At 36.3% G+C, this 23,747-nt stretch overlaps 1 protein-coding gene across 4 annotated transcripts; it reads left to right on the top strand.

The window, feature by feature from the left end:
* The first annotated feature begins 15 nt into the window (after positions 1-15).
* RNMT (RNA guanine-7 methyltransferase) lies at positions 16-18,920 on the top strand. Of its 4 annotated transcripts, XR_014026125.1 has the most exons (12): positions 16-134; positions 2,450-2,673; positions 4,630-4,750; positions 6,454-6,576; positions 7,095-7,210; positions 7,782-7,963; positions 9,467-9,631; positions 11,802-11,919; positions 12,587-12,688; positions 13,619-13,658; positions 16,392-16,425; positions 17,975-18,920. XR_014026125.1 is itself a non-coding variant. In XM_081325259.1 (11 exons), the coding sequence occupies exons 2-11, from the start codon at positions 2,473-2,475 to the stop codon at positions 18,007-18,009; spliced, it is 1,197 nt and encodes a 398-aa protein (XP_081181385.1). In that variant the 5' UTR covers positions 16-134; positions 2,450-2,472; the 3' UTR covers positions 18,010-18,920. The 4 variants fall into 4 exon arrangements, 3 of the variants coding, with proteins under 3 accessions (XP_081181385.1, XP_081181387.1, XP_081181386.1); XM_081325259.1 differs by lacking the exon at positions 13,619-13,658; XM_081325261.1 differs by lacking the exon at positions 13,619-13,658 and having other exon boundaries at positions 12,576-12,688.
* The last annotated feature ends 4,827 nt before the right edge of the window (positions 18,921-23,747 follow it).

Genomic DNA, 23,747 nt, shown 5'->3' with positions numbered 1-23,747 from the left:
TCCCTGACCTTTCCGAAGAGGAAGTGGCGAGGGCGACCCCGGATGGAAAGCGGGGAACGGCGGCCGCCCCCCCCCTCCCATTTCCTGAGAGCGGGACGCGAAGGGCGCCATTTCGCTGAAGGAGGAGGAAGAGGGTGAGCTGCCTTGGGGGAAGGCGTCGTTGTGGCCTGCCACTCCCCCCCCCCAATTGCGGCATCTTGTCCTCCAGCCCGCGAGCGGGGGGCCTGCTTCTTCTCGGAAGGTTTTTAAAGTTTCGTGCCAGGGAAAGCGGGGACGGGCTATTCCGTTTTCCTTCCCTCCCCCACCCCCGTCGCGTCTCCTGGAGGTCTCGGAGACGGGGCGCCCGCTTCTGGGGCCAAATCAAGGAACCGAGGCGCGATAAGAACCGCTGGCAGTGAATCCACTGGACGCCAGGATCTCCCACGGTTGGAGGTTATAGGTAGTCCTCGACTTACAACAAGTCGTTTAGTGACGGTTCGAAGCTACAGTGGCACTGAGAAACGCGACTTATATGATCGCTTTTCACGGTTACGACCTTTGCAGCAGCATCCCCGTGATTGTCTGGTCAAGATCCAGATGCTTGGCAACTGGTTCGTGTTGATGACCGTTGCTCTGTCGCAAGGTCACGCGATCACCTTTTGCGACCCTCTTGGACAGGCAAAGTCTACGGGGGGAGCCAGATTCCCTTAAACAACTGGATTGCTAACTTATCAACTGCAGTGATTCGCTTAACAACTGTGGCAAGAAAGGTCGTAAAATGGGACAAAACTCACTTAACGAATGTCTCACTTAATTTTGGGCCCAATTGTGGCCGTAAGTCGAGGACTACCTGTGTGACATCCTTCTCCCCCTTTTTTAAATACACAAGGCCACAAAGATATCTAATACCCCTGCCTCTTATTTTCCTCAAAACAACAATCTGTGAAATTGCCTGGGCTGACAAGAGTTTTCCCAAAATCACACAGACAGGTTTCCCGCATAAGAGAAGCCAAGAACTCTTAGGATCTTGCCACCTTAACCATTACACCAAATTGGCTCTCAAGATCTCTCATAGCCCAAGTAGCCAGGGACAATCTCTCAAGGTCCTTCTAGTTAAAGTGAGTCATGGGAGTTTTTCCTATGTAGTTTATAAGCTATTTTATTCTACGGGGCTACTGGAGAGAGCAGTGCCAGTTTGTTGTGCATGGTTAAGGCATCAAACCAGAATGTGGGAAATTGTGAGCTCTACTCCACCTTAAGGCACAGAGCCATCTGGGTGACCTTAGGCCAGTCACTATCTCAGCCCTAGGAATGAGACAATGGCAAACCTTGCCAAGAAAACTACAAGCACTTAAGCAAGCAGTTTTCAGAAGATAAATCTGACTTGAAGGCAATAAAAAAACCCTGAGATGATTGAGCATGCCCTTGGTGTGATGGCTGAATAAAGCACATGTAGAGAATGTCTTTGATGAGTGCAAAACAAGGGGAAGGCTAGGCTTTAGACTGAGCTTGCCGTTCCAATTATTCAGGCCTCTGATCATATTTAAGATGTACCTCTTTCCGAGTTATTGTGTTTGTGAAAACTGGTTCCCCAAAAGTAAAGTAGTTCCTTAAAAGATTCAATGTAGCTTAAATCCTTTTGATAGGGCAGTTGTGATGAGGCCTCTTACTGGGTTTATTCTTTTCCTGACTTGTGCCATTGCATTATAAGCTTTAACTCTTTCCCACTCTCCAAGAATTAATTACCATGAAGGAAAAGTGATTAGGCTAAGGCACTTTTCCCCCTTCCATCTGCCTGCCTACTGATATGAAGAAAATGAAATGAAAGACAGCTTAGGATATTAAAAGCTAGTAAAAATAGGCCTAAGAATATAAATCTTGTATCCCAATAATCAAGTGTGGGCTAAGGTGCTTAGAGAGGAGGCATGTGAGAAGAAAACTTGGTTGGAATGAATTGTACTTTAATAGGATATCATGGATAAAGATACAGGAATAAATTTAATGTGCATGGTTTCTTTGACAAAGCAGAGCCTGCCATTGCCTTTACTTACCAGAATAAGCAAATCTCACTGCAGTATTAGTTGATTGTGGACATAAATGAATTGATGATGCAGCTTTATGGTTATATCACTGTGTTGCTTTAAGTACATTTTAGTATCAATTGTTTTGATTTGTTTATATTTAAAATAGAGATACAAGGGTGATTATTTGAAAAATATAAATCTGGTGACTCAAATCAGTTTGAATATGAACTAAAATTTAATTAAAAATTAAAATTTAATTAAAAATACAAATTTAAATTTAACATAATTCTTTAACAGCACTATTAATGTGCGATCCTAAAGTTAAGTTCAAGATTTGTTATTTTCTAGTTGTTTGGAATGCTCTTGTCCCAATAGACATCAGTTTATCAAATGATTTGTCAACAAGATCTTGTTTAATAATAGAAAATTTTATTTTTTGTTTGCAGCTGTAACAAATTCTTCAGCAAATATGGCTGAAGTAGAAGAGAGTGTAAAGCAAAAGAGAAAGTTGGATGAAGAAGCTGATAGTAGACCTACAAAATATACGCGTAGGGATTCTCTTGTTGAAAAAGATGATAAAACTGCAAATAAGTATGATGAAGGTCAAACAGGAGATGGAAACACTCTTCATCATGAAACAGAATCTGAAGAGGTTCCTAAAAAGAAAACGGTGAGTGTTTCAAATATTAAAGAAATCAAATTCTTCCAGGCACTTTTTCCCCATGTTTAAGATTAATTAAAATGTTAGCTACTATTTGGATAGAAGACTAGAAACACATACAACTTTGTATTCTATCTTGTGTTAAACTTTGTTGACCTTTTGGGTATACTTGCAGAGGATTCTGCTGTTACGGGTGAAATCAAAACTTAGATATATTCACCCATGGATGAACATTGGGAACTTCATACTATTTGATAGCCATATCTGGGAAGGTTTTATAAAACAGCACAGTATCGTGTACTAGTAATAATTCCTTGAAATCAGCATGGTTTTGACAAGGATAGGTTTGGAAGACTAATATTACTATATTTTTGTTTATATAAATTTCTTAATAGATTTGGGAATGCAACGGACATAATATATTTATATTTCAGGAAAACATTTAACAAAGTACTTCATGTTATCTGATGGGTATGTCTGTTTGGTAGATTCATAGCTTTTTGGGAAACTATAAGAGTGCTTAGTTCTCATTGAACTGGAATGGAATATTAAGTGGGAATGGTATAGGATTCCACATACCCTTCAAAATTTTCATTGATGATTTGGATGAAGAAGTAGTGCTTATCAAACTGACAAAAACCGGGTAAGATAGGAGCAAGAACAAGTTTTAAGTTGAATGGGATTTCCATATTAATGAGTGTATAAAAAACAAGAGCAGAAGGTTTGCTTTTAACTAATAATATGATGAACCATAGCATAAATAAAATACCTGGAAGAGAAACCATTTGCAAGCAAGTTTTTGTGAGGCCACAATTCAAGCAGACAAGCATCTGCCACATAACATCCCAAACTTAATTATTGTTGATAAGAGAAATGAAAAAGTCTGGATACTGGACAGGGCAGTAAAAGCAGAAGAAAATGAGCTGGAGAAAAATCACAAAATATAAACTAAAAGTAGAACTGTGGCAAAAGGAAGCAAAAATTGTACTAATAGTAATAGCCACCTTGGGTAAAATCCCCAAATAACTGGAACACTAGTTGAATGCCATTGACATTAACAAAATCACCATTAGTCAATAGGCTGTTTTACTTGGAATAGCTTATATCCTGTGTTATACCTTTAGCACTATCAGACAATATCTGCCTATCCCAGGTCCTTGGGAAGGATAAAAATGCCAAATCTGGCTCACTGTGCAATCAGACATAATAAAATACTCATTTTGTATGCTGTCTCATTCTCATTGACTCTGGCCATCTCACAACAATCAAAGAAATGAATCAATAAAAGGTAAAAATAAAAGATGGCAAGTGTAGTGAAGGGTTTCTCTCCATTACCAAAGGTCTGGGTAAAGACCCAAGTCGTCTTAGCTATTCTAAATAGAGAGCTGTAATGAAGTAACTTCAGTGTTTTTTTCAAACCGGTATTGGTTCTGGTGGTAAAGTAGGTGTGTGTGTGTGTGTGTGTGTGTGTGTGTGTGTGTGTGTGTGTATAAAGCCTTTGCCACTGTAAAGTATCAACTTCACGTTCTCCTTTATATCAGGAGGAGAAGTTATACATCTTATTTATACTATTGAATTATAATGCATTTTATCAAAGGCAACTTGTGAAGAATATATGGAACTTCACCTCATTCAAAATGCAGTAGTAGAATGCATTGAATAGGTTTGCTTAATGTTTATGTTTCAGCATTTAATGTGATTTTTTTTCATGTTTCCTCTACTTAACAGATTTATACTAGTCCTGCTCTCTTTTTTTCTTGTACTCTTATTTGTTTTGTTTCCTTAGTAGGTTGGAAAGAATTTGTCAGGAAATATACACTCCACATGTAAAGATAGAATTTTTTGGTATGAACCCTATTACTGTAAAAAAGGAATGCACCAAATAAAGAAAAATATTGGGATTTAGATATTACCTAAATGCATATAAACATTTATATGCTATACTTAATCATTTATTTTATATAGCATGCAGAAGCCGTAGCAGCACATTATAATAAGCTTGAAGAGGTTGGATTGGAACAACGTAGCAAGAGTCGCATCTTCTATCTCCGAAACTTTAACAATTGGATAAAGAGCGTGCTAATTGGTATGTCTGTGTATTAAAAACACAGTTCAAAATATCTGTAATTCACACATCTACTTTTTGGGAAAAAAGTGGTAGTACAGCTGGCTATGAGAGACAAACAAATATCAAAGTTAATTTCTAAATTCCAAATATTAGATTATATATTGGAAAATTAATATTTTGATTGCGCAAAAAACCAGGACTACTCTTCACTGTTGGTCTATAATGCAAGCATTGAAAGCTAGGTGGAAGTCAGATCAAAAGGTTGGCATCACAATTACAGATCAAAATTTAGTAAAACAAATTAGAGATTTAAATTGTACACATATAAAGAGGATATATAATGCTTTAATTGAATTGGATTCGGAAATGGAATTGGTTAAAGACTGTATGATAAAGTGGGCACAAAATATTCAGGAACCAATTTCGTTGGACACCTGGGAGATAATTTGGGTCAGAAATGTTAAATTTACTCAGGCTCAAAACTTAAGAGAAAATGTTTATAAAATGTTTTATAGATGGCATCTGGATCCCAAGAAGTTGTCCAACATGTATCCTAATTTACACTCTAAATGTTGGAGATGTGGTAGTTTAGAAGCTACCTATTTTCACATGTGGTGGACTTGTAGAAATATAAAAGCTTTTTGGATTAAAATTTGGTGGAACATTCAAAAGATTTTTAAGAGAAAGATAAAGTTTTCTCCGCAATTGTTTTTATTGGGTATTGTTGTAGATTGTGATGTTAAAGAAAATAATTTGATGTTGAATATGATAACAGCAGCACGGTTACTGGTGGGACAATATTGGAAGAAGGATAGTTTGCCTACTATAGAAGAATGGGTGTTTAAAGTTTCGAATCTTGCAGAAATGTCTAAGATTTCTGCTTATTTGAAAGATCATTCACAGGAAAGATATATTTCAGTTTGGAGGAGATGGATAAATTATATTCAGAACAAATATGGGACTAAAAAGTTCCATTTAGCTTATGAGTAGATTTTAGTGGGATATTGTTATTGGTACTTTGTTTGTAGTTATGTTAAAGGGGAGTTAAAGCACATTATGAATTTGGTTAATTGTATATTATGCATAATTTTTATTTAGAATATGATTATTGTAACTATAATCCTGTATTTAGCTCTGGGAAGTGGGGGGGGGGAAGTTGGCGGGTTTGGGGTGGGGGGGATTTGGGGATATATTGTAAAACTTTGTTTTTGTAAAACTCTGTAATATAATGCAAGCATTGCACGTATTTGTAAGAGCGTTTTTCTGTTTATCGTTTTGGTCTAAAAAAAAGTGAGATTATAATCATGAATATATTGTGAGATAAAAATGATACTTTTTGTCAAAAATACATCTCAGTCCAGACTAGTCATCCTTGGATATTACTAAAATTAATTAATGAAATTCTGAGAATTCAGTGATGAAATTAACTTTCCTAAAGTTTAGCACATAAAATAGCAACCTTTTTAAGTGAATTAAGTTTTCTTGTGAGGCAATCCTATACACTTAACTACAAATAAATTCTACTGAACACAGTGAAACTAACACCTGAGATGAAAACTCAGGATCCATGCAAGTGCATGATGATTTTCTTTTTATCTCATACAACTTAAAGATAGGAACAATATGCCGGAGCATGAAAGCTGTCAAAATAATCAGGAAGCTATGCTCTAATAAAGAGAGAACATTTCATTTTCTCGTGATTATTATTATTTTTCTCTTAGGTGAATTCCTTGATAAGGTGCGACAAAGAAAACAAAACATAACAGTGTTAGACTTGGGATGTGGTAAAGGTGGGGATTTGCTGAAATGGAGAAAAGGCCGAATAAGTAAACTTGTATGTACAGGTAAGACAGCAAATTAATTTGATGTAGGAATCATGTTAAATTGTAGATAAAATAGAAAAGGAAGTTTCACAATTTTCACAATTCTGTGTAACAATTTTTCTATATACTGTCACATCACAAATCAACATACGAGTTGCTTAAAAATGAAGCTATGCGTGCAATAAATAATATGTATTGTATTCATGTAAATGTGTTCTGACCAAAATGCTTAAGAATTGTTCTTTAACTGGATCTCTTCGATGCACATTCTCCCTTGGCAATTAAAACAGCTAACTGCACTATCCTATACTGTGCTCACTGCAAATAACTGTCCTAAACATTGCCAAAAGTATTACTCTTAGGTTTGTGATATTTGTTCTGAATAAGCACTACTGAACACTGACACACATTTAATGTACTATAAATAAGAACTATTTAGTTTTAAATAGAACTGTATTTGTTTGAATTAAGCCTCCATTTTTGCTAAATCTCAGCAAATGAGTGATATTTCAGATTTTTACTGTGTTTTTTTTAAATAGATATTGCTGGTATATCTGTACAACAGTGTGAACAGCGTTACCAAGATATGAGAAACCGTGGTCGCCAGAATGATAGGTTTTTCAGTGCAGAATTTATAACTGCAGATAGCAGCAAGGTATAGTTCTTTCATGCTCTTATTTTCTTTGTATTCCTTTGAGATTTGTTATTTTTTCGGTAAAATATGGAAAGTAGTTACAATGTGACAAGCAATTTTTTTTAAAAAAAATTCTATTTTAATAGAATAGTTGCATATTTTACAGACTGAATAATTAATCTAATCTTATTGGTAGGGGGAGTTATGAACCTACAAGGAATTAGTCTTAAATATTCAAGATGTGTGGTACTGGATATCAATGAGACAAGTACACATTTGTAATTTATACCATATGAACTTGTATGTTCACATATTCACAATTTTATGTAACAATTTTTCTATATACTGTTACATCATAAATCAACATACGGGTTGCCTAAAATTGCTCTCTTCATTGTTGATTTTTTTTACCTGGGAAAAAACTTCTAAATATTCAGTTCAAGAATTCAGTTCATAAAGATATAACAGATATAGATACAGTAGATACAGAAAAGTAATTTTAGTTAGGTTTTCAAAAAGTTTCAAAAAGTTTTGTGTTAGGATGCTGGAGTAATATACATGTGTTTTTACTTTCATTTTTTGTTTGTTTCAGGAACTTCTGTCTAAAAAGTACAGGGATAGCAATATGTCCTTTGACATTTGTAGTTGTCAGTTTGTGTATCATTATTCATTTGAGACCTATGAGCAAGCGGATATGATGCTTAAAAATGCTTGTGAGCAACTTTCCCCTGGCGGATACTTCATTGGTACAACTCCAGATAGTTATGAACTTGTGTAAGTTGGTGAGAATGAATTATGTGAGAGCAAACAAAGGAAATACTTTATAAGTCAGATATTTTCAAATGTCAGTTTTTTGGAATTGATTGGGCAAAGTATTACTGCCATAACAATGATGAAAATGCACAGATGCTCATATTATTTGACTTGACTGTTTCATTTGTTTGCCGGCCTGCAGCTTTTCTGTTTTATTTTTTTACGATGACTATGTGTTACATAAAATTGGAGCAGCAAAATTTCTCCATAACAAAAAAGAACACACGATAATCAACATTAATTTCTGTCAATTATTAAACAAGTACAACAACATATCTCTTCTTTAACCATGCCACATTATAAAGCTTGAATAAAAGAAGCTTGATAGATACTTTTCTGTGGAAGGACTGAGTTCCATTCTATTCTGGTGTTCCAGAGTCACTTGCAGGACTTGGAATTATGCTTCATGAATATTGATCCCATCTAGCTATGAAGTCACTAGTACTCAAAAAAGGACTTGATGGCACATCATCCATCCATCTATCTCTGGTCTGTGGGCTATATAATCTAAAGCACAGGCGTCAAACTTGATCGTGTCATGTGACATATCGTGACTTTTTTGCCTTTGCAGAGCTGGGGTGGGCGTGGCCTGCATGTGATGCATTTGGGCTGCAGGCAGCCAGTTTGACATCCCTGAATTATATTAATGGGAAATATAAATGTCATGTAAATGAGAAATACTGTATGTCTGGTTTGATTCTGTATTTTATTAGCCCACAGGATTCCTAACACTGAAATTTTTAGACTTCCTCTTAAAGAAGCAGCTTACCCTCTTATGATATAAAAAAGCATTTTCTGCTCATTAAAATACCCAATTTTCACTGTTCCAAACACTGAATATGAACATGAGATAATGGACAGTTGTAGCCATAGATAGAAAATACAATTAATAAGTAGGGGGTGTGTGGAACTTTGGATTTGAAAGCAAGAATATGGCAGCTGATCCTAGGAAGACACAAGTTCTTTAGTTTAAGAAAACACTATTTTTGCATGTCCCCATATTCCGAAGCACCATTTGCTTCTCATCTGAAGCCCTCCACAGTCATTAGACTTCATTTACTCTGTTAATTAACTTACTCAGGATATCCAAAGACATGCAGCCACCACGTTTCTGAGTGTGCCTGTTGAAAAGTCACTTCTCTCAGCATATTGGGATAAATCAAATGCTCCTTACTGAAGTGTCAAGGCTATTTTGCATTTTCCACAGCTGCTTCACTGCCATCAGTCTTGACTGGAGTGATTTCCACAAGTACAAATGTGCAGTCAGTCTTCAAAAAGTCCTCTGAGCAGCTGCACTAAATTTTTTGTAAGATGTGGGTGCCTCACTGCTTTAAAAAAGTTTGTTCTGTCGAATAGGATTTTTTGTCATTGTTTTATTTGGCTTCTTAGTACTCTTTGAATTGGCTATAACTTCTCTTAAGTTTAACCGTAAGTATAATTATCTTTTTTAATGTTCTGCAATAGAAAACGTCTTGAATCTTCAGAAACAAATTCATTTGGGAACGAAATATATAATGTAATGTTTCAGACAAAGGGAGATTATCCTTTGTTTGGTTGCAAATATGACTTTCACTTGGAAGAAGTGGTTGATGTTCCAGAGTTCCTGGTTTATTTTCCATTGCTAGTAGAGTAAGTTCTTACCTAATCTTATTTTTTGCATGTTAGTTTAGTTTTATTTCTCTTCAGCCTCTTTGCTTTATATTTTAAATATTGTCAGCTATTTTGAGTAATTGACATAGAAAGATAGGTTATAAAATAATAACAAAAATAACTGCATTTTATTTAGATATTTGTCAGAGTTCTCCATAAGTTCGCTTTGGCTATTTTAAGTTTCTCTGTGGAGTAATTTAAGTTTTAAGTTTCTTTGAGGAGTAACGTAGCCAGTGATAGTTTATGAATTCGAATAAGCAGACTTTTTGTTCACTGTTTGGAATTATATAGGTTACGTCTGTACGTTCAATGACTGTGCAAATATATGATGGTGCTGAAAAATGAGCAAGATTAGGCCTAGCATTCTCCTGCCCACACTTCGTAGTGCCCATCTGTGGCATTCACCTCCCTGCCACAGTACCCATCCCCCACCTGTAGTTTTCACCTGCAGTTGTTGCCAGGAATTTCTGACTCTTCTCATGCCGTGGCCATATGAGGTGTTCACTTAATCCACATCCTTCTGGAGCTATGATGGCAACTGATTGCCATTGTTAAATGATGCAGTCATATGATGTGGCACTTTATAACTACATTGTTTAATGATGGCAATTCCAGATAACCTGAAGACTATTTGTAGCTTCCTTCTTCATTCCTTCCTCTTTACATCTTCTCTCATACAGGCAGAATTAATACTGATTAAAATGAGTGTACTTGGTCCTATAGTCTTAATATTGCATTCCAACTTACTTTTCCAGTAGAATCAGCAGGATGATGTGTCTGGAAAAAAGGCAAATGTAATTTAAGGCTGCTTGAATAAAAGTGCAGTTTCCAAAATCGTGGAAAGTAACTGTTCCTCTGCATTAGTTGTACTTCATCTCGAGTATTGCCTCCAGCACTGGATGCAGTATTTTAAAAAGATGGAGACAATTTAAAACGAGTGTAAAATGGCAAAGAGGATGAGCAGGGGACTAGAAATTAATTCTTTCTAGAAACAGGACAAGTGGAAATTTTAATCTTGAGAAAATATGCCTTTACAAGTACCAGAATAAGTGACACACAAAAGAATGTCACAACTTTGTCCCAAAGGTAATTTTTCAACAGGGAACTGGACTTTTCTTTGCTTTTTTTTCTTGAAGAAGTTTTGCTTCCACACCCTGAATCAGGTGACCCTGAGGACACAGTTAAACCTCAAATGACCTCAGCCACTCTCAGAGTGCTAATGACCAGTTGACTGCCAGGAATATAAATCTTTCTATTCTTCCCCCACACACACACCATTTACAATTGAGGAAGCTTCTTGGATAAGAAGTGAAACATTTTCAAGGAAAAAACCAAGAAAAGTCCAGTTGCCTTTTGAAAAAGGACCTTTGGGACAGCCATGACTTGGATGACTGAGAATCTTCATAGACATTGCTACAACACGTTCTCTGTTGTCTCAGACTCAGAAAATAGAATAAAGGTATCATGTGAAAGTAGATTCTAATTAAATGCTGGGTAAGTTTCTTTACAGTTAAATCAGTTTATTTATGAAATTTATTACTCAAGGAGATAGGGATCTGGTGGCTCAGTGGGTTAGGACGTTGAGCTTGTCGATCAGAAGATCGGCAGTTTGGCGGGTCAAATCCCGAGTGCCGCGTAACAGAGTGAGCGCCTGTTACTCGTCCCAGCTTCTGCCAACCTAGCAGTTCTAAAGCACGTAAAAATGCAAGTAGAAAAATAGGGACCACTACGGTGGGAAGGTAACAGCGTTCCGTGCGCCTTTGGCGTCTAGTCATGCCGGCCACATGACCACGGAGACGTCCTCGGACAAGCGCTGGCTCTTCGGCTTTGAAACGGAGATGAGCACCGGCCCCTAGAGTTGGAAACGACTAGCACGCATGTGCGGGGGAACCTTTACCTTTACCTTACTCAAGGAGATAGTGGGATGGATGCCTTCAAATAAAATTTAGACAGACATTTTTAACAGACACTTTAAGTTTGATTTCCACATTGAGCACAGTATTGGGCTTGGTGACTTGAATAATTCTTTCTGATCCTGTAATGCACGTTGCTGCAATTTTGAAGCAGATCACATAGTAGCTTTGGATGCAGAAGTACTATTTGAAAACTTAATATAATTTCATGATATGTTACTAAATTTACTTTGCAGCATGGCAAAGAAGTATAGAATGAAACTAGTCTACAAAAAAACATTTTGGGAATTTTATGAAGAAAAAGTGAAGAACGTGGAACATAAAATACTTCTGCAACAAATGATGGCATTGGAGGTAACTGATAAAGATATAAGTATGTATGATCTTAAATTGTTGGACAGGCCGAGTATTAGGTAATTTTCAAATAATGTACTGTCATTAGATTAAGAGGGAATTTTGTAATAGTTTCCATGTTTATTTGCATTTGAATCAAGTGTATGTAAGGTTTTGACTTGTACTATTAGCTACCCACTTCTGCAAGAAACATTAAAATGGGTTATTTTAGTTTTATTAAATTTAAAATCTAATTGATGGTATATGGATACCACAATAGGACTAGCCTACAGTAAGTTGTTTTAAGTTTGTTATTGATAACTATTGACTTTCCCCATTTGGATGTCATCAGCCATGCTCCCTGGAAATTACAAGAAATGCAGTTCCAATACATTTGGACAGCATTTGATTGCAGAAGGTTATTCCGAGATATGGGCTGTGGACCCAAAGTGTAGTATCGTTCCAAAGCTAAATAGGCCTTACTCTGCAAAGAGCTTGAATACAAACCACTTCTACTTCCTTTATTTCTGTAATGGGTGGAAGGAGGTATATAATTATAGGGTGGAAGAGACAGGTGTTGGGTACAGCAAGTACATTTTGTTGTGGAGATTTATTACCTGCTCATGTAATTTTTAGTTTGCTGTCCAAAGGTTATATTTGCATTAATTCTACCTAAGCTATTTTTCAGAAATACCCTGCTGATGAAGGTTCCAGATTGGTCTCGCATAGAAAAGAGGATTATGAACATGCAGAAACGTTTAAGAAGGATGGAAAAGCAAAACTACCTTTTGTAAGTATTTTGCGGAATTCTATTTTGCTGCCTGAAGCGTTAAGTCCAAAGGCGCCATAGCCATCTTAAGTCAATGTGAAAACACTGCAATATCTTGTTTTTCAACTAGATCAGTTTGGTTGAAGTCTTGCAATTTAAGATGTTTTTCTTCTTCCCTCTGTTGGATAGGCTCAGGTTTCTATATTAGATGCCCTATAGCACATATTCTCTTCTCTCCTGATGCCACTGTGAAGGAAGAACATTTTCTCAAGCTGCTCACTTGATGTAGATTGTGAAGCCGGACTTGTCTCTTTTCCCAAATGTCAGGGATAGATTTTTCCCCCTTAATTTCTGTAAAACGATGAACCTATTCATGTTTTGTTATTGGTTTCTGTTTGCAGAAAGGGTAAGAAAATACTGAAGCTTTTTTTGTGTCATGTTAGGTACACAGTGTTAATGTTAGGTTTGCTTGTGTAGCAAATAGCTTTTTAAAACAATTATTATTTGAAACTTCTGAGCCTTAGAAGGAGATATAGAGTAGGTACAGTATTTTGTTTTAAGATCTGGCATATAATAAATTACAAAGGTTTCTTTGTGTATAAGCAAGGCTGTTCAAAATGAAACATCAGTCTTGTAGATACATTTAAGAAAATTGCTAGTTTAATTAACATTACTTGTCTACCTGCTCAGAACATAAGAGTTCAGCTACTGTTTGAAGACAAATGTAGAAATGAATTGACAAAATCCTTTGTATCTTTATTCTTGAAAATGTTTTTTGCTCCAGGTAACAAATAGTTTGTTTGCCTGAGTATGCTTTATTATGTGTGGAAAGTTACAGACAATATTTTTCTAAGAGAATACAGGTAGTCATTATTTAGTGATTGTTCAAAATTATAATGAAGATGAAGAAGTAACTTTATAAACAATTCTTACATTTATGACCTTCACAAGAATAAAGCAAAGGACAGCTGAAGTAAGACAATAAATACAGGTGGGATTTCACTTAGTGACTGCTTCACTAAACAACTGAATTACTGTTCCCAATTGTAGTTGCAATAACGACTATGTGTAGTAATATTAAGAAAGTAGGAAATATTGTTATTTCCTATGTTAAAAAAGGTAACTCGGGAGTTCTAATATTAAGCAATTGTTCCAGGTAGATAAATAAGTTACATCCAAATTAGTTGTTAGCTTTGTTTGCTACAGTATCCTTTAATATATTTGGAGAGTTGCAGAGAAGCTTCTGAATATTAATATTAACGAAATAACCAGCACAGTGGCTCGAGCAGTTTTTGGGTGTGTGCATGTATGTATATATATGTGTGTGTGTGTGTGTGTGTGTGTATGTACATATACACACATACATACACACACATACAGGTTTAACAAACAAACGAACACTGGGATGGAATTAAAAAACAAACAGTTTTTATTGCTAAAAATCAAGCTTTTGTTGGCTAACTGCCAACGTCGTCATGATGGAGACACTGGGGTGGGGAGATTGCGTTGGTGATAGAATTTACTGTTGGTGTCTGCACTCTGCTCATGGAGCGCATCGTTTGTTGAGGTCTGCCGTATTTCTTTGAGTTGTCACACATCTGTTTTGGGGGGATGTAGTTGTCTCTGGGTATCTGTTGTTAAAAGTGAATTGCTGATAGTTCCATGTGTTGTAGCCATAGCTCTGGTCATTGCCCGTGTTCTCGTGCCAGGGGTCTTAAATGGTTGTTGCTCTTCTTCCCTGTGTTCAACATTGCATGGTGGTTGTGTGTTGGTGCAATCTTGGATTTGATACAATGAGGTACTTTTAACAACAGATACCCAGAGACAACTACATCCCTCCAAAACGGATGCGCGACAACTCAAAGAAATACGGCAGACCTCAACAAACAGATCGGTGACACGCTCCATGAGCAGAGTGCAGACACCAACAGTATAAACGCGATCTCCCCACCCCAGCGTCTCCATCCTGACGACGTTGGCAGTTAGCCAATGAAAGCTTGATTTTTTAGCAATAAAAACTGTTTTAGTTTTTTTAATTCCATCCCAGTGTTCGTTTGTTTGTTAATTTTAACATGCCTGGGATTCACATTTTTAATCTTTATCAAGGAATACACATAGGTTTATATAAATTATTTATTATTTATAACTGATTTATTGGTGTTTGAAAACCAGAGAGAAAACATAGCATAAGATTAGCGTAAACCTAAAGATATCCTTAAGTCCTTAACTTCTGGTAATTACATTAAATCTTTCATGTAGGTTTTTTGGGGGGTGGAACATATGGAATGTATGAAAGCGATTTACCATGGGTGTCTTATATGTATATATATTTTAGTTTTTAAGATTATTTTCCTGTTTGGGGGGGTCATGTAAAAATGGTTATTTAATTTCATAGAGATGGAATTTCTTGCATATCTATAATTGGATGTTGTTATTTATTTTCCTCGCATCTTCTTTGTGAGGCTCTTGCCAGGGTATATCTGTAATAACAAAAGATCTGTAGATTGAATCATTTTAATGATGAATAATTAAACCACAGATTAAGGCAATTAATATTAGATGTAAATTGCAAATTCTATCACCAGAGTCATTAAGAAGGAATTGATAGATGAGTAAAAATGCCAATCTAAACATCTGGCTGATTGTGTGATAAGCCATGATAATATTATTAAGTAATAGAAAATGAAGAAGCTAAAGTGCTCTGGGACTTTAGATTTCTAATAGACAAGCACCTGCCACATAACAGTTCAGACTTCATGATTGTCAATAATAAAGGCAAGGTCTGGAAAGTTGACATTGCAGTATCTAGAGATAGAATAGAAAATAAAGAACTTGAGAAAATCACAAAAGACCTCTGACTAGAAATAGAGCAACTATAGCAAAAAGAAAACAACAATTGCACCAAAGTAATAAGCATTTTGGAATTCCAAAGCATCTGGAGCACCACTTAAACCCCACTGGCGTTGAGAAAATCACCATCAAACAGTTGTAGAAGGCAGCTTTACATGGAACAATTTACATCCTGTAACGATACCTGTGACATCATAAAACAACATCTGGCTATCCCAGATCCAGAGGAAGAACTTGATAGGTGGACAAAAATGTCAAATCCAGTCTAAACATCTGGCTAACTGAGTGACCGATGTTATTAACAAAATCACTAGTCCATTGCCAAAGACAGTTTTATTTAGAACAGCTTACGTTTGTGTCGATACTTTTAATATTATTAATCAACAACGTCTGCTTATTCCAGGCCCTTTGGAAGGACTTGATAGATGGACATAATTGGCAAATCCTGTCCAAACATCTTGCTGACTGTGGAACTAATCATCATAATAGCTGTTTTTATTAATTTCTTGAAGCTTAGGAAAGCAAGATCAAATTTAAAAGGGCAAAGAATTCAGTAACTTTGCCCCCACTACAGAAAGCAATATTTGCATCCTTCCATCCCTCTAATTTCACAGAAATGGGAGTCTGCCATAGATTCTCCTGGGAGCTTATCTTCAGATGAGTTGAAATTGAAAACTGGTAGGAAGTTTTTAGATATTTTAAAAGCACGAGATCTTTGTATTAATCCAGTGTTCAGCTTATAAATATGCTTAGGTTCAAAGAAAATGCTTAAGTATTACAGTATTATAATATTATAGAACTCGGTTTAGCTTTCTGAAGTACATAAAACTTCAGAAAAAAACAATCTTGTAAATTTCTTTCTCTTTCCTTTTAGGGAACAATGAGTAAACCTGAATGGGAAGCAACAAGTATGTATTGCAAAGAAGTGTGTGAAAATTCCTGGAATAGTTCTCAAATATCTATCAAATATACATGTGTTTGCTTAGCAGCATTTCTGCATTTGTCTTGTTTTGGAAGAAGTCTTTACCTTTCAAATTTATAATCAGTAATTTATATAAATAGGCCTTAAAATTTCACTTCAAGTTATTTATTTACTTACTTATGTTCTGCTTTTATTATATTTTAGAAATAACAAATTAATCTCCCTAATGTTTTGGATGATGTTTATTGAAATGTATCCCAAACATCAGTGGAATTGATGTAAGGAATAAATGTCAATAAAGAAATATCCTTATGTTTTCTAAAAAAGTGAAATGACTAAAACTCAATTATTATGCAATTTATTAGTTTTAAAATGTTTGAAAATTATGAGACATGCTTGATTATGCTTTCCTCTTAAAGTAAAACAGGAACTATGAGCCAGTAAGATAGCCAATATAGTTGTTGAGGATGATCAGCCTAGCATCTGTACATTTTGTTGTATATTATCTTAGCCTTTATGACACGAACCGTGTATTTTAAGTGCAACCATATACATTATTTTTTATACCATTAATAGATTTATAGAAAAGATCACCCATCAGTGTAGAAATTGTAGTTATAGCAAAAGAAAAAAAAATGTAGAGTTGAGACAAACTGATTTTGATTTTATTTATATTTTTTTAAAAAAAAATCAGTGCAATTACTGTCTAGGTATGCAATATCTTTTTGTCATCTGTATCACTATAAATTAAAATTCATTAGCAATTCTCAGAGAAATCCTAGGGATGTAACCAAGGCTTGGGTGAAGGGTGGTGCAGGTGCCGGGCTTTGTATTAAGCGAGTACATGGATTTAGAATAGTTAAATGTGGTCATATATATAGGGCAAATTATCTTTCAAATATCAATATGTGGTACAGGTAGTCTTTGACTGACAACAGTTGGTTTAGTGACTGTTCAAAGTTACAGTGGCACTGAAAAAAGTAACATGACAATTTTTCACACTAACGGCCGTTGCAGCATCCCCATGGTCAGGTGAACAAAATTTGGGTGCTTGGCAACTGGTTCATATTTAGGATGGTTGCAGTGTCCTGGGGTCATGCGACAATGGGTAAGCCAGTTTCACTTAACAGCTGTTATTAACAATTGCAATGATTCCCTTAACTGTGGCTAGAAAGGTTATAAAATGTGGCAATCTTGCAAATGTGGCAAAACACACTAACAAACGTATAAACAACGTAAATTTTGGGCTCGTTTGTGGTTGTAAGCCGAGGACTACCTGTATTTAAAAAAAAAAAAAAAGATCTTTTCTTAAAATATATGGCTAAGTCCACCTGCTTCCCGTATATACACATTAAGTAATTCTGCCTGGAAAGATTATGAATGATATTAATAATAAAAATTTAGTAATATGAATAGAGCTTGCATAATTTCAGATTTGTATATGTACAAAAAGAAATGAGTATTAGGAAACTTAATGGTGAGAAAATTTTTGAAATGAGATCAGGCTATTAAAATTTGACCTTTTTCCTTTTCAGGTCTATACTTGATTTTTGTATTTGAAAAACTTTAAAAGGAAAAAGAAAACAATGAAGTACAGATGATGTGATCACGCATCCAAACTGACAGCTATTTTATATTTTTATGTTTAAGCGTCTGCAGGAAGCAACCAAGATCGGGCATGCTTATGTTTGAGTCATGGCTGCCTGTCTGTGACAGATGGATTTTTTGTTGTTGTTTGTATGTGGTGTATATACAGTGTATGTGTTATACATTTTACTTTTTGTTTGGTATGGCTGGGTTCCTACTTTTAACGAAAGATGAGTTTTCTGGAATACTCAGGGTGTTTTCAGGTACAGAGTTGCCACATTGACTCTTTAAAGCTGTATCGTGACAGTTGTCACAGTACTGTATGAAGATCTGATCATAACGTAGTAATATGATAATGTAACTGCTGCCAGCTAAAACGGTTAAGGAATAAAGGATTTGGTAATTATATTGCCAAGGACTACAAATTACATTGCTAAGGACTACAACTCTACTTACTGTTACACTTGTTGTAAAATAAATTTCCAAGTGATTGTCACTTGAGATCTTCTGCTGCAAGATGCTGTTGGGTTGTATCAAGTTGTAGGCTAGTAAATTTGTAAGCACTGAAATGTGAGTCTGGATCCAGTATTCGCTGCAGTCAGTAGAAATGTTACCCTGTTTTTAAACCTGTACTAGTGGGCATTTTCTTTAGACAACCTTGTCGAGCTTACATGCTTCAACAGCTCTTTTCATGTGTACGAGTTCTATGTGTGTTGGGATACCAGAACTTCATTATTATTGGATTTTCTATTTCACAGTGGAGTATTTTCGCTGCTAAATTGTGGTTGGTATGTAGGGTGGGTAATATCTGCAGAAATACTACTGTGCTGTTTGTATTCCTTAGACTGTAATTTCTTTTCAAACAGGTAATGAAAATTAAAAATATTTCTCTTCTTATCATTTATGTGTATCTGAGAAGTCGGAATTCCTAACTATGTGGTTGATCATATATTTTCTTTGAAAATTTGTGATACGTCAGAGGCAAAAGTCACTGCCAGAAGAATTTTTTACCAATACTATGTTTACCAACTAGAATTATCCTACAAATCATGATTTTTTCTGAGCTGGATTTAATTAGATATACACTTTTAAATGAGAAATGTATGGGTCGACACTACAGTGAATGTACACAGTAAATGATGGTAGGTGCTTGCAGGAATGTGGATTGTCTGGCCGTGGTGTTCTGGATGAAGCAGGGCAATTTTATACCATGAAAAACACTACATTCTGTTTTTGGTTTGAAGGGTTAACTTCTGGAAAACTCTGGGACAATGGCTTAAGATAAGCATGGTCTGGAGAAATGCAATCTTGTGAAGCTCTTGCACTTATCTACATGATTGCAGATATAAAAGTGTGGTTTGTGGCATACTTTTCCAATATGTGAGGGATATACTATATATGAAGAGATGAGACTTATTTCTTTGAAATTGAAAGATTTTTGCCTAGAATTTCCCACAAAATTCTTCATACATAGATTTTTACTGTAACCGTAGCTTTAAATTGTAGTCTTAAAAATGAGTTCACCACTCAGCTGCTACACGATACATTGATATGAGACAACATCATGTGACTTAAACTGTGTAACCTTAAATGAACAACTTCCCATCTTAAATGAATAACTGCTCAGTCACACTTGCATATTTGTTCTTGGTCCCATTTTCATTCTCCATATTTTGCCAACTGCTCAATTCTCATAATAAAGCTATTTACAGCTGGTGGAAAGGTGGATTATGTTATGTGAGTGAATGAAAATCTTGTAGAGATGTTTTGGAACAAGAAGGAACCTGTACAAAACACCTATTTGGGGCACTTCCTGGCTCTTTCCACATGCATGTGTAGCTAGTTTTCCTCCCTGACAATTATTTTGTGTACTATTGCCTAATTTCTTAAGCACCCAGTAACTTTTTTCTTGATAAGATCTGTACTAAATTCGCATATTCAAGATAAAAACCACTTCCTTGTCTTTAATTAAAAGAAAGCTAAGCAATAATAATTAAAGATCAGTCACATTTTGTCCCCTTTCCTATTCATTCTATACATTTGTCCAGATTTCATTGTATCTGTCTCCCAGACAAAGTTCAATGTTAGTTGCCAGGATGTAATATTAGTCATGACCCCTGTTTTGGTCCCTAATATTAACAATTGGTGTAGCTAGGGAAAAATTCCTGCTAAGGAGAGGAATGAGGCATATTTCAAAATTGTACAATACTGAAAGCCTTGAGGGTATCTGATATTTGCATGGGTTAATCTCTTCTACCGTTCCTATTTTACCTTTCTACCAAAAAATGAATTGGCATCTCCTACAGTTCGCAAATCTTTTTTTCTTTTCATTTTTTTAAGTATCGTAATGTATTAAACCAAAACATATCTCTCAGATCATATGTTCAAATGATATACTCTTGAATCTTTTCAGATCTTGAATTGAATTTGAATCAGAGCTGTACCTAAAAATGAGGTAGTTGTAAATGTTTATTTCACAATAAAAGTGAAATTTATTGTATGTACGTAGCCCTTAGTTCTTGGGCCTGATGGATACTGATAGGATTTTCCCCACCTTTCCTAAGAAGGGGAGGTGACAGATTGAATGGAAATTGTCCAGACAGGTTGGATCCAATGAAAGTTTCTTGAAGAGAGGGTAGACCAATCCTTGAATGGTGCTGGGATCATCCCCTCCTACAGCAATGCATTAATCACTGCCTGGATCCATCGGCAGGTCACCATCCTGGAGGTTTTTACCAACCACAAGGGACAAGAATCTAATAAGGAAGTCCACTTTCTCATGTCCAACAGGGTCAAAGTTCCCATATAATTGGGTAAGTTTATTCCCTGGGCATCTCTAATGGTCTTGCCTCATGCTTGGTCTCCTACTGAGAACAGATCTGAGTAATTCTATCCAGCAGATGTTTGACAAATTATGCATGGCCTTATAAATGATCATCTGAGCCCCCCTTCTCGAGAAAGAACCAAGTGACCTTGGAACAGGGTTTTGGCTGACACTGCAGATGAAATAAGACCAGAGAAATAGTGATGTTTTGGCACTCTTTCTGCAACTCTAACCTGTGTCCAGTTGGATTTGTTCTTGGTTTTTGTCCAGCAGCTCTAGCTGTCTTTTGGAACCTTTTCATTGCTCTCATCTCCTTAATTCATGGGATTTCAGGAGCAATGGGCCAGGAGATATCAAGTGCCAGGGAAATCAGGCAGTTCAGCAGTTCAAATGAGTATAAAGGTTTATTGCAAGCTTAAGCCCTCTACAAGAATCTGAGCTACTAAGAGTCAAGGGAAATGAGCAGGAATTAAGGCATTCAAAGTGGGCTGGACTTAAATCTCTTGTGGGCATGCAGGGATTCATGAGGCATTTGCCCCTCTCTCGCCTAGTCATGTCCTACAGGAAAGGGTGCATAGAGGTGATCCTGCCCAAGGCCTCAGCTGCTTTCAGATTTCAGGTTGTAGCTAAAGCTGCCACAGGTCCGTGCAGAGGAGCCTTCCAGATATCTCCAGCTCATGTCTTGAATTGGGCCATAGATAATTTGGATAGGCCCATGGCTGCCATAGCGGCCATGAACTAAAGCTGCTTCCAAGGCTGATCCCAGGGATGGCAGATTAAAATCTCCCAAGACCATAAACCTGGGGGACTCCACTGCCAATCCTGAGATGGCCTCCAGCAGCTCATGCAACAGGGAGGGTGGTACAGCAGCAACACTGCCAACTAATCCCCCACGCCCCACTTCAGGAACTGGTACTTGGTAGAATGGGCACTAGCATTTCAGCCTTGTTCTTATGCAAAAAGAGAAAGGGACAACTCAGAGAAGCACATTATATTCCCCTTCTTACTCTGTTGTGCTGGATTTCTTTTGGCAATTATTATTTTTTAAGTAAATCTGATGTACCTGAAGCTATTCTAACATGCTGCCACCTCATGCTTAGCAGCAGGAGTATATTTATGGTTTTAATGCTTAACAGAGTTGTAGAGGTTGACAGAAGGCATGTGGGCAATAAAGAGACCAGATGTCACTACTTTGCCACAGATATAAAGCACAGTCTAAATCTATTGCGTATTTTCCATGACAAAAATAATGAAATAAGTAGATGTGAGATACTATTTTATGGCATGTTCCATGGCCTACTTTGTTTTTCTTCAGATGTCAACTTTAAATCCTAATTGAATTCAATGTGAAATGATGTGGAACTTCTAACTACAAAAATTTCTATCTAGTGATATTTACATATTATTTTGATTATTGTAGTCAACACTGGACTACCTTTGAGTTTGCAGAAACTTAATTTAATGCCAAATGCAACAGCCAAGAAGCTTCTTATGGACTTTCTGCTAAACATGGAAAAAGATGTATTGGTGATGTATGGATTTGCTGTTTAAAATGGATTGAATATGGAAAGAAGATAATCATGTAATATTAAAGAGGAAAAGAGATAATAAGTTTGTAACTACTGTAAAAAGATGAGACGTCACGTCTTTATAAAGAAGTCACTTTGTTATATATCTTTTTCCTTTTGCTAGTTCTACTTTTAACATTTTTAAATGTATTTTCATGTATATAACTTTTATAAATCTCTGCCCCCCTCTCTCAAAATAAAAATGAAATATGGCAATAAGCTGTTAACTGGTTCAGAGATTAGGAGCACATTAACCTACACTGGTGGAATATTTATTGTCACAAGTTTTGCAGATACAATTTAATATAGCATGTAATCTATGAAACTTTAAATAACTTGGGATTGAGAGGAGGATCTGGACAGACTTGAACACTGGGCGCTATCCAACAAAATGAAATTCAATGGTGAAAAAAGTAAGGTTCTACATTTAGGCAAGGAAAACCAAATATATAGGTATAGTATAGGTGGTACCTTGCTCAATAGTAGTAACTGTGAGAGGGATCTCGGAGTCCTAGTGGACAACCACTTAAATATGAGCCAGCAGTGTGCTGCAGCTGCCAAAAAAGCCAACATGGTGCTAGGCTGCATTAACAGAGGGATAGAATCAAGATCACGTAAAATATTAATACCACTTTACAATACCTTGGTAAGGCCACACTTGGAATACTGCATCCAGTTTTGGTCACCACGATGTAAAAAAGATGTTGAGACTCTAGAAAGAGTACGGAGAAGAGCAACAAAAATGATTAGAGGACTGGAGACTAAAACATAAGGAACAGTTGCTGGAATTGGGTATGTGTAGTTTAATGAAGAGAAGGGTGAGGGGTGACGTGATAGCAGTGTTCCAATATCTCAGGGGCTGCCGCAAAGAAGAGGGAGTCAAGCTATTCTCCAAAGCGCCTGAAGGCAGGACAAGAAGCAATGGATGGAAACTAATCAAGGAGAGAAGCAGCCTAGAACTAAGGAGAAACTTCCTGACATAACAATTAACCAGTAAGAACAACCTACCTCCAGAAGTGGTGAATGTTCCAACACTGGACATTTTTAAGAAGAGACTGGACAGCCATTTGTCTGAAATGGTATAGGGTTTCCTGCCTGAGCAGGGGGTTGGACTTTCTGCTGATAAAAATTCATCATTGGTGGTTTAGGAGAGTGAAACAATAATTTTGTAGAGATGCAATAGTTACATGTACTGTAAAAAACCAAGGCTAGGAAAAAGTGACCCCTTCATGGATTACTGCCTTGTCGTGGCGAAGGGGCTTGCGTAATTCAATGAAGCTATGAGCTATGCCGTGCAGGGCCACCCAAGACGGACAGGTCATAGCCGAG

This window comes from Vipera berus, assembly GCF_964194415.1.
Source record: "Vipera berus genome assembly, chromosome: 3".
NCBI classification, from domain to species: Eukaryota; Metazoa; Chordata; class Lepidosauria; order Squamata; family Viperidae; genus Vipera; species Vipera berus.
The sequence above is the reverse complement of the archived record's forward strand: the minus strand, read 5'-3'. Positions and strand labels throughout refer to the sequence as shown.

What these genes read in the sequence shown, in the direction of transcription:
- RNMT (XM_081325259.1), top strand. Translation starts at nt 2,473, where the DNA reads ATGGCTGAAGTAGAAGAGAGTGTAAAGCAAAAGAGAAAGTTGGATGAA. An exon ending in AACAAATGATGGCATTGGAG is followed by an intron (nt 11,920 to 12,586) that starts GTAACTGATAAA and finishes GCTATTTTTCAG; the next exon opens with AAATACCCTGCTGATGAAGG. An exon ending in ACCTGAATGGGAAGCAACAA is followed by an intron (nt 16,426 to 17,974) that starts GTATGTATTGCA and finishes TTTCCTTTTCAG; the next exon opens with GTCTATACTTGATTTTTGTA.